Below are 11125 nucleotides of genomic sequence, written 5' to 3'. Positions count from 1 at the left end.
CTGATTGGCATTATAAACGCCTCGCCATCACTCCTCAAACTGTTCACGCCACCAGCCTCTTCTCCTTTCGCATCCGTTCCTCAGAGTTGCCATCAGAGGAATTATCAAAGATAAAAAGACATTATAAAAAAAGATCCTCCCCTGACAGATATTATCATTACAACCTTTTATCAAAAGTACAAACTTGTTTTCTCTCTCTCTCTCTCTCTCTATACCTCATTCTCTCCCTCCCTCCCTTCCTCCCTCCCTTCTTTTCATCCCTTCACACACCATCCTTCACTCTTTCCCAGGGTGGTTTTTCAGCAGGGAAGAGAGAAAAAGGAGCTTGAGAGAGAGGGAGAGAAAAAAGAGCGAGAGATGGAGGGAGACAGAAAAAAAGAAGACTGAGCTCTGTCAATTGGAGTGAGCGCACTACTAAGTCTGGCTTCACTACAAAGGTTAGCAGATCTGACTGTCAATACTGTCAGAGGGATGGAGTCTTTGGGAAGGGGAGGAGGAGGTAGTGGAGACATGGAGGTTAGGTGGTGGTGGTGGTGGTGGAGGGGTTGGTGTGGGGGGAGCAGGAGGGTTTTTGCTTTGAGAGAAAGAGATACTTTGATATTTCGGAATGTTAGAAGGGTGAATGTGGAGAGCTGGAGGTTGGGGATCTAATTACCGGGCCATAATTGGGGGCTGGGGAATAGGTTGCCGTCCTCTCAACTCGCTGCAGATCAATTATGTTAAGAGAACATCTGTAAGTAGAGCTTAATGAGGTCCATTAGAGCAACATGCGCTGCCTTCCCTAACGGTGCTTGTCAGCTTCTTGGATGAGCTGGAGCGCGCTGCTAACTAGGGACCTGCTGGAAGGTGCTTAAATAGGGCCGGCTCAGGTCCGCCTCAACTCTGCTGTCTTAGAGAGGAGAGGAGAGGAGAAGAGAAGAGGAGAGGAGAGAAGAGAGTAGGAAAGAAACAGTCGTTTCATCACAGAGGAGAAAATAAGGGAGGAAAAAGGGAAAGACGCTGCTTTCTGTATCCAGTGGAGGAGATCCAGTCCAGGCTAGACCTGAAGCATACGAGCTTGGCTGCTGCTTTTTCGCTCGGTACGGTATCCTGAGATTTCTAACATCTTTAAAGTGGCCAGCGTACGTGTATGCGTAAAACAGGCGGAGCGTTTAGTCGCGTTTCTGTGTTTTACATATTGGGGGCGTGTGTTAGAGTGAGGTTTGTGGACATGGATCGTCTGAAGGGTGCTTGATAAGTTTTTAGGAGGTGAGAAGTGCGTGTGGGTCTGGTGGGTGGGTATGGGGGGGCTTGACGTTGATGTTATGTATGCTAGCACTGGGTTCGTAGGTGTGGTGGAGGTGCTAAATGGGGGCTAAACGAGATGCACGTCTGTTTACTTTTTTACTCCAGTATTGTTGTGTGTGTGTATGAGAGAGAGAGAGAGAGAGAGAGAGAGAGAGAGAGAGAGAGAGAGAGAGAGAGAGACAGAGAAAGCGAGAGACACAGAGAGAGAGAGAGAGAGACAGAGATAGAGAGAGAGAGAGAGAGAGAGAGAGAGAGAGAGAGCGCGAGAGACAGAGAGAGAGAGAGAGAGAGAGAGAGAGAGAGAGAGAGAGAGAGAGAATGTATTCGTTTGTGTGCGTGAGTGTGTGTGCGCGCGCGCTTCCCAGTTCGAGAGCGTGTTAGTCCGAGAACTGTGGACTCCTCGTGCGTCTGACCGATGTCCGTTCGCAGGTGCACTGCGCGCGCTGCCGGGACTATTTCTCACACAAACACAGGCGCGCGTGCGCGGACGCACCGACGCTACCGCTTTCCAGCTCATCTCTCCACATAACTCACATATCTGTGCTGAATAATTGACGTGATAATGCGATAATGTGCGAGATGAAGTGGTAGTGGGGTGGGGGGTGAAGGGAAAGGGGGAGGAAGACGAGCCTCGTGCCCCCTCCCCATCTCTATCTCTCTCCCTCTCCCCTTCGCGCGTCTCTCCCCCGCAAATTGCATGATTACGCAGATAGCCCGCTTTGAAATAATTCAATCCATGACAAAACCTAATTACTGGCAGGTAATACCCTGTCAGCTTTAATGCATCTCATCACTCATAATGGTAGCGAGGAGCGTTTTATGACCCATCTCATTAGCGCCGCGCTTCAGCCACACTGATTGGCAAGAGGCCGCGAGCTACCAATGGACCCGCTGCCTCTGACCCCATCTCCTCCACTCAAACTGAGAGAAACGAGAAAAACAAAGTTTTTGGACACGGTCAAAACCAGAAATCTATCAGGCAAGTGTATGTGTGCGTGCGCACAAGCCCTGTGAATCACTCTCCTTGGCAACGGGCATCAATAAGCTCTAAACGGGAGTAAAAACTGAGCAAAAGCTTCAGAGGAAGTCAACAGCGACTGCAGTATGGCGTGCTGTAAACAAGAACCAGACAGCATGAAAAATGAACTCTTGCTGAAATAGTCCTACTCTAAAAAGTGCGATTAATCGGTGGGATAAAGTGGTTTTAGTGGTCAGAGCCCGGCCTGCAGAGATGACCACTTGTAGAGCAACGTTGGAAGTGTTGAACACGACTCTTCAGGATTATTACGATTGACCTTCACACCGCGCGCTCGACACATTAAGTCTAGGTGACATCTGGCTGATGCAGAACTGAGCCTTGTGGCTTTTGCGTAAAGTCTTCCTCTCAGAAAGTGGTGGTCCGGAGCGGCACGTGCACACGTCACTTGTGAAGAGCTTCGTCCGCGCGCATTGGCGGTTTAGAGTTGTAAAGTGATCTGAATGTATCACTTTGCAGCCTGTATGAAGAGAGAGGGAGGAAAAGAGAGAAAGAGAGAGAGAGAAAGAGAGAGAGAGAGAGAGAGAGAGAGAGAGAGAGAGAGTTAAAAAAACTGTAGGAAATAGTAGACTACAAGGCTCGTTTGTGCGCGCGGCTCGACCTCCCGCACGCGCCAACGAGGAGAGCGCGCGAGAGTTTGTGTACAGACGCGCGCGCGCGCGCACGCTCGCACACACGCACGCACGCGACTCCCGACTATCAGTTATAAGTGAGCGACCTTTTCCTCGCCGTGTAACGTCTCACGCACTGCGAACGCAATAAAGCTCGCGACTCAAAACTGCACGCGCTGCTCGAGTCTATGAGGGCTCGCGCAAGAGGAACACCTGTAGCTGTGGGCACGAACAGCGGCTTGCGGAGATCCATGTGGACCTCATTATTTTCCACCTGAAGATTCCGCGGCGCCATGTCGGCTTCGTGAACTTTTTGTTGTTTTTCTTCGCTCGGAGATATTTGAGAGAGTTGGGAGTGAGCGCCAGACTCCAGGGTGAACCTTCTCCTGAACTGGGCCAAGAAGGTGAGTGGGGTGGCTGGTCGGCGGAGGACACACTTTGGCTTTATTTCGGCTGCCTTTAATTAATAAAATGAGGGGTTTTTTTTAATACAGCGAGACGCTCTTGAGATTGGATTCTGTAGCTCCGGCTTTATTAGCATGAGTTGGTGCTAATGCACTAAATGCTGATGCCCTAAGAGCAGCACTGTGTGAAACCACGTCTTTAGAAGCGTCGCTGCTTTTTTAAGGACTATTTCTTTCACCGCTCTTTAAGTGTCAGATAATTGTAATCCTCCTACAGATAATTGTACCTATACATAAGTATGTATGCATATGCTTAAACACGCCTGAATAGGAAAAACGTGTTCATGAGTTTAAATTTAGGCTTTTCCGTTGTTATTACTAACATTAATAACAATGATTCTGAATCTTCGACGATTAAAAATGGAGCGAGCGAAAACTCTGTATTTTTTTAAGTCAAGCGGGCTAAACAGGCTGATCCGCTCCGTCCCCCTGTTTGTTTTGTCTGTGAGTGAAGCGGCGGGATTATAAACTGAGGGCGCCGCGGAGGGGTTTGCCTGAGCAGATGCCTTTGTCGTGCGCGCTGTCATTTTGCTCGCCGTCACTCGGCTGATGCTGCTGCTGGATCTAATTTCATAGTCGAGCACTGGTCGTGACGAGACGCACGGTGTTAACGGCGTGTGGCGCGAGGCGATAGCGAGTCTCTCTCTTTCTCTCGCTCTCTTTCTTTCTCCCCCCCACCCCCCTCCTCCGCCGCCACCGGTCCGACTGTGTTTCGCTGATTGGTGTTTTCCTCGTTTTCCCCTCTTTTCTTGTGAGGGCGAAGCTGGATTTGTTACTTCTAACAAAAGCGAACCGCCCTCAGAGCGAGAGGGAGCGAGCGAGAGAGTGAGAGAGAGAGAGAGAGAGAGAGAGAGAGAGAGAGAGAAAACGAGCGAGCGAGCGAGCACGCGGCTGCTCACTTTACGGAGACCGAGGGGAAAAGCCTTGGCTCTCTCCTCCTCTTGTTGAATGGTGTGTGGTGGTGTTTTTTTGGGGAGCTGAAGCGAGTCGACCAATGCAGAAAAGGGAGAAAAGTTTCGGTAAGAGCTTCCATGTGTGATTTTCTGTCGTTGTCGCGTCATCGTCAGCACTGTGGCGCTAATGCTAAACTGTTTACGCTGTTTCTGCGCTTAGCTAGCCTGTAGTTTACCTCGAAAAACGCGACATATCGATATTTCTGAATCAAATCGTTAAATATACCATGTATTTGTGATGTGTGCACATTTTTCTCACCAACAAACGCGTGGCTCAGGCTTCGCGTAGACTCGGAATGTATTTTTTGTCGTTTTTTTTTGTGAGATTTCAACGCCTTTAACGGTCTCTGAGTTTAACGGTTTGGTCGTGTCGCGAGCTGCTTCGAAAATTGGGTTCTCTGTAGCAAATCTTATTGGCCTTTTCCGAGCACCGCGCTGCCATGGCAACCGTAATTAAAGTGATAAGCGGGTGAAATGTCAGCATCTCCGGCTCGCGCAGCTGTGACGCGCTTCAAAGGAGGGTGGAGGGGGATCAAATTGGTACTTTTCTTTTGCTCAAGTCTGTCCAAAATAATGGTGAAAAGAAAAAATCCAGATCTACATACAGTTATAGAATAGCTCAGTAAAGTGCATGCAGTGTCCTTGCCTGGGAGAGCGAGATGTGATGAAATGGCCATGGAGTAAAGACTGAAATAGGGGGGACACATAAAAGACACCCATATGTAAGACCTCAGCTTAGGCTGGAGAAACAGATAGTCGCTCAGCAATCAATAGAACAAATTCTCCTCCTGTAGACCCGCACACAAACTCAGACTGGCCATCTCGACGCAGAGCGCAGAAAGAATATAGCAGCATCCCAAACCGCTTACTATACCATAGTATACACACACTGTATGTACTATACTATTGAATGTATTGCTGATGGGTGTGTTCTGTTTTGACATGTTGTTTCGAGTGGCAGTGGACACACATAGGACATGCATGCTTTACAAAAGAGCCATCGACTCTGGTTCTGAAAAATGTACGGCAGGCTGAAGTAGAGAAAGGGCAAAGACTCAAACTTCTTTGGCTGGGTAATGAGAGGTGCCGGCTGTGTTGTGTTCCCCGGGCTGGTGCGGATGAGTGCTGCTGAAGAGGAAGCTCGCATAGCAGAGGCGATCAGCCGTGCGCTCCTCACACACATTCACCATCCAGCCAATTAAAAGCTCAACGGCTTAAATGCAATGGCTTGGCTCATTACGGCAAACAGAGTGGCAGCCTTGCAGCTTTTTTTCTCTTCCTCTCTTTTCACAAAAGCTCTACTTTTAATCGGCGCCTTTAAAAAAAACTTCTAAGCGCAGCAGCATTTTGTTTGCATTCAAATGACATGTGTTAAGGGGGGTTTGCGGCCTTTTGTATAGTTTGCACACTTGTGTCTGTGCATTTCCACTTTTTTGGCTAACCCTTCAACAGATTCCTACAACTTGAGAATGGCTCTGTAACAGAGGAGTGTCATTGCATGCTGCTATGCTCTGCCTAGTGCAGCAATAGATATTTGTTCCGCAGTGATAGGACCAGATAGATTCACTTTAGTGGTGTGTTTGCTTGAATTTCACACGTCTCTGATCTCTTATGTTCTGCATCTGTGGCATACAGTCAGTCATCACTGACAAAAATCCCTTTACATAGAAAACAACAAAATGTATAAGCAATAGAAGCCATTGGACAGTTGCTTCAATACCTGCCCATAGGCTTCTTTTGTGCATTTTAAGTTTTTTGTTCTTTTACTAAGTACTCAGAAGTGTGTCAAAATTACTGTCCATGTTAACTGACTGTATGCTACGGATGTGGCACACAGATGTTAGTATTTCTTTTATGGTTTGAGAAATTTAAAGGATTACTTGCTTAAAGGCGTAATTGTGCTCTGTACTGCATGTATAATGCATTTACTTTGTCCTTGTGCAGAAAGGTGGTAGCACCACAAGCTCCAGTTGCAAAGGCTTCAGGCAGCCCCCTTTACTTAAACTTTGCTCTTCTGTTTGCAGCTTTGCGATTAAGTCTGTAACATATATATTCAGTGTAGTCACTGTAGGCTGTGACAGTTCTCTCTGCAGCACAAGGTGAGCGAGGCATACTGTCCCGGTGTCAGCACAACAGGCGGGAATCAGACACACTAGTAATGGAGGACAAAAACTTATTGGAACAGGACAAAAGGGGAGCGGGAGTGCAGGCGTCGGGTAGAGCTCACTCTCCTCTGTATGGAGGGAGAATACTAATTACAGGCCGTCTGCATGAGCCCGCATTGTTCCCTCTCTACCCAACAAAGCCCTTTCAGAGCCTAAATGGGGGCTACACAATGACTGCTCTGGGGGCAAGCTTCTCCTGGCCCCTCCCATAGAGAGGGGGAAGAAAGAGTGAGAGCAAGACATGGGAAGATGCTAGCAGCTGTGGCTAACTGTTTTTTTTTTTTTTTTCGTTCGTAGATGCTAGCAGCTGTGGCTAACTGTTTTTGTTTTTTTTTCGTGGATAAGTAGCAGTGTGTTTGCATTTCCTTGTTGACTTGACAGATTTCTTCCCACTAGAACTGATCGGTCTTGTAAACAAAGGTTTGGATATATGGGGTTTTGTTGTTATATCATTTCACTCAAAAAATGACTAAAAAAAGTAGTGAAACCAAAAATATTTAAACATTCATTGCAGTTACATTTTATGTTGCGGTGACAAAGTCTGTATTTACAGACTCTACTCCATTTAAATGAATACAGTTTTGTGCCGTATCTAAATGAATACAACAGTTTATTTTTTTTAATGTTATTCAGTTGTCTTTTTTTTCCTCACAGCCTTTACTATTTTCTCAATATTGCAGGTATACAAATGCTCTCCGTCCAGCCGGACACGAAGCCAAAAGGCTGTGCCGGCTGCAACCGGAAGATCAAGGACCGTTACCTGCTGAAGGCCCTGGACAAGTACTGGCACGAGGATTGCCTCAAGTGTGCCTGCTGTGACTGTCGCCTGGGCGAGGTGGGCTCCACGCTCTACACCAAAGCCAACCTCATCCTTTGCCGGCGGGACTACCTCCGGTAAGATCCTCCACCACCTCACTGTACCCAGTATTTATCCCAGCCTGTCAGTGAATGAGTACGGCGTAGCCCAGCCTAAGTTTTTCCTGTGCCAAACACACTTCCACTTTATGGCATGTGCTTTGTATGTGTACATTGTGAACAAATGAATACTGCTGCCTATTAGAAGTTAGTTATATTTTTAAAACAGATTTGTTAAAACCCACGTGTATGTGTTATTTTTGAATATACTGATATGTCTATTCAAGAATGTCATATATGTCATGTTGTGTGTTGAATGTACTTGCAAAATAAGATAAGACTGTGAGAATTTATACTATGAGAAAGAAACAGGAAATTTCTCTTACATTTAAATGGGGTCATTAGGTTTCTCCTGATTGATGGGTGAAATCAAATGCTACATTGACCACATTCAAAACAACGCTGTCTGGTCAGTGTTCTGAATGCCTTGTGAAAGCTAACATCTAAAATGCCATGATTACTTGCAACACAGGTGTTCCTACTATTCTCCCTTGCATTTACACATGCTGTTCTCTTTATATACAAATGGGAACTTTATGAGCCAATAAAACGTTAGTGCTTCTACTCTAGTTTAAAGGAATTCACTTTTTTGATCCAATCAGTTTGTGGGAGCATTGAACCTTTAGACCACCCCAGATCCTGCAAATGAGGAGTCAGTGTCCAGTCCAGTGAGCCATGCTATACTTTTAACTCTTCTGTAGCAAAGCGTATAGTGTCTGATATGGGTTTGTTTATTTGCACACTTTTCAGTAAAGTTTTGCTTTGCCATAAGCTCACTTTATTGACCCAGTAACAGCACAGACACTGACCTTGTTTCTCTTGAATTGCAAAAGAATTTTGGGCTTGTCAGTGAATACAGTTAAATTTTTAAAGTAGATGATATAGGGGGTTAGCTCTTTGGCAATTTTGCTTTTGAAATGTAAGTCCAGTTTACGTTTTAAATTTAGAATTTTACATACTATTGGCAACATTAAAATACTTCACTAAAAGACACAATGGAAAATGTGTCTTGATAAAGCTTACTTTTCGTGTACTAAAACATTATCGTGAAAATAAGGTTATCCTGATGCCAAACCATTTAGTATCAAAATATTTTGTGTGTACCTACTGCTGAGTATTTTCATTAAGTTTAGGATATGTTGTTTGTTGACAGTAATCATGGTGATAATTATGGCAATGAGATTTTTTGCAGAAGGGGCTCCAAAGACTAAGACTAAGATTATGATAGTTCCCTGCTTTATCTGCTAGATGTTTTGATTCCAGTTGTTGCAGTATTATCATCAAGTTGATTTTTTACATTCAAAGGGTGTTAAGATTTGCTTGTATTGATCAGATCTAGTAAGCTATGTTCGTTGTTAATGTCAAAAAAGCATTTCGTTTTACACCAGTGTCACGTATAAGCATGCATGTAAGCAAACTCCAGGGGTGCAAAGCTTTTGTGAAAATGGTAGAAGCTACAGTAGGTGCTTGGTGCTTTTCAAAGTCACAGTTCATTTAATTTGGGTGGGAGGGATGAGGGTCTCTATTAGGCGTGGTGCACACAAGCAGACTTTGGGGAGACGAGAGGGAAACGCTGCCAGAGGGCTGAAACTGTGCTCAGATTACCATTCTACAGCAAGCCTCATTGGCTGCCCCCTGCTAAAGTGCATCTCCATTCAGGACAGCACACACTAAGGGTGGGTGATTTGGCAAAAATATAACATCACAATTCATGATATATAATGTGTGTCACAGTGTTTAGTTTTTGTAAAGTTTGCGAATGTATTGTAAATACAAAAAAAATCAAATCATCATATTGCTGATATTATGTATAATGAAACTGTGCAGCCTCTGACTGCATCTATATAGGATCCTTTTTGTTTTTGTTGCTCATGAGTGTTATTTTAGATTAGCACATTGATACGTTAATCTAATAATAATACAATCAGTTAAAGGTGGGCAATATGAAAGTATTTTATTGTTATCCTGATAAATCGTGTTGTCATGTCAAACAGTATGCTTTGCAGAGCGTGTCATGGACATCATCAGTGCTTAAAGAACACAGATCAGCTGCAAGTTTCATTACAAAGAAAGTATAATTGCTTCTGCAGTATAAATGCGAAATGTTAAATAAAATTATCCCCAGGGCTTTTGAGGTCACGTTTCAAATGTTGCTAGTGCATTGAATCTGTATGTCAAAATATTATACATATTGTGTATCATGAAAATGTTTTAAAATCGTGATACAATATTTTTTGCCATATCATCCCCATATGTGATTATTGGCTGACGTTGTCTGTATACTTAAAAAAGTGTACAAACACATGCACGCAAGTGCCTTAAAACAACAGTAGGATAAGGAAGATGACAATAAGTCTAAGATGTGGAAGCTGGCATCTCTTTGATAGAATATAAAGTGTTCTGCTAATGCTTGTTGGCAGATGTAACACATGAGGCCCATAAGTAGTTTGTGTTAAAAGTAAGGGATTAAAAGTTCATTCCCTTGGTAGCATTGTGTAATTCTTTTCTTTTTTTTCACTCAGTAATTGCCTGAGCTGTTTTGATGTTTGTCTATGTTTTTGAGGATATAGGTGCCTCTTTCTTTCTTTCTTTCTTTCTTTCTTTCTTTCTTTCTTTCTTTCTTTCTTTCTTTCTTCTCCATCATCAAAGTTCAAGGTGACTGAATTGATTTGATTGTGACTATCACGAGAGTGGCCCGTCTGCCTGGCATCTCCTGGCTGGCGCTTAATGAATGGCAAACATGGCCAAGGCCCGGCTCCTCACATCGCATTTGCAGCACCACAAAAGAAAAGCGGTCTTCATCGACGAGACAATCAATGGGCCACTCTTACAAAGCACTGCCTCTCGACTGCCGCCCCTCTATCCAATCGTTCCCTTATTTATTTTCTTAAGTTAACGCTGCAATCGGACACAGAGATAAGAGGGAGACTTAATCCCTCTCCCTCTTTTTATTTTGTGTTCTATTTCAGCATTCTATTTAAAAGTGAATTATGCTTGGATTTATTATACACAGCCATCCGGCCCCTCCGCCCACCCCTCCACACAGAATCAATCCAGTCCTGTTTAGCAGTGTGGCATGTTATTAAGGCTGACATAACCCGGGTTAATAGAATTCTTCAGGGGTCTACAACCATGAGCGACCAAGAGCAATGTGATCCCACCAGCTGAGAAATAATAATCCCTATCACAACGAACACAAAAACAAATTAAAAAAAGAACAAAAAAATATATAATTTTTTTTTCCCCAGCCCATCTCCCTCGCTGTATATTGTATTATCAAATAGAATGTAGGACTTTCTTTAGGCAAAGGGAGGGGCAGGAAGTGTTTGGTCTCCGACTGTCAGTTTCTGGGGAGAGAAAATCAGTCGATTCATATTCAGAGCATTGAGGAGGTAATTATTGATAGAAGGTGTTATCACATTCGACTCGGTTCTTGTAATGCACTCAGAATGTGGGTATGTGGTATTGGGCTGCCATATCGCCAAATGATTCTTTTGATATTGTGTTGACGTCTCCATTATTGATAAAGGTAATAACAGCAATAACAGTGTTTATGCTGATGTGGTTGCATTTCAGAGCGAAGAGCGATAAGGTTAAAAGGAGCAGACAAAAAAGACATGGACACATTTAAGTTAGGAAGGTGGAGAAATAAACTGTGTCGCAGCCTACAGAGAGTAGCCACAGACAGAGAAGC

At 44.4% G+C, this 11125-nt stretch overlaps 1 protein-coding gene across 4 annotated transcripts in view; it reads left to right on the top strand.

Moving 5' to 3' along the window:
* The first annotated feature begins 314 nt into the window (after positions 1 to 314).
* lmo3 (LIM domain only 3) overlaps positions 315 to 11125 on the top strand; it is a 44137-nt gene continuing 33326 nt past the window's right edge. Inside the window, exons 1-2 of one of the 4 annotated variants that reach the window (XM_017695768.2) lie at positions 315 to 437; positions 7197 to 7410. In XM_017695768.2, the coding sequence (XP_017551257.1) occupies positions 7205 to 7410 (206 nt within the window). In that variant the 5' untranslated portion in view covers positions 315 to 437; positions 7197 to 7204. Of the gene's footprint in view, positions 438 to 882; positions 1080 to 2962; positions 3339 to 4077; positions 4418 to 7196; positions 7411 to 11125 lie in introns of those variants that run through there. The other 3 variants (XM_017695772.2, XM_017695769.2, XM_017695770.2) reach the window with 3 other exon arrangements.

Source organism: Pygocentrus nattereri, chromosome 1 (genome assembly GCF_015220715.1).
Source record: "Pygocentrus nattereri isolate fPygNat1 chromosome 1, fPygNat1.pri, whole genome shotgun sequence".
NCBI classification, from domain to species: Eukaryota; Metazoa; Chordata; class Actinopteri; order Characiformes; family Serrasalmidae; genus Pygocentrus; species Pygocentrus nattereri.
This window is presented reverse-complemented; position numbering and strand designations above follow the sequence as displayed.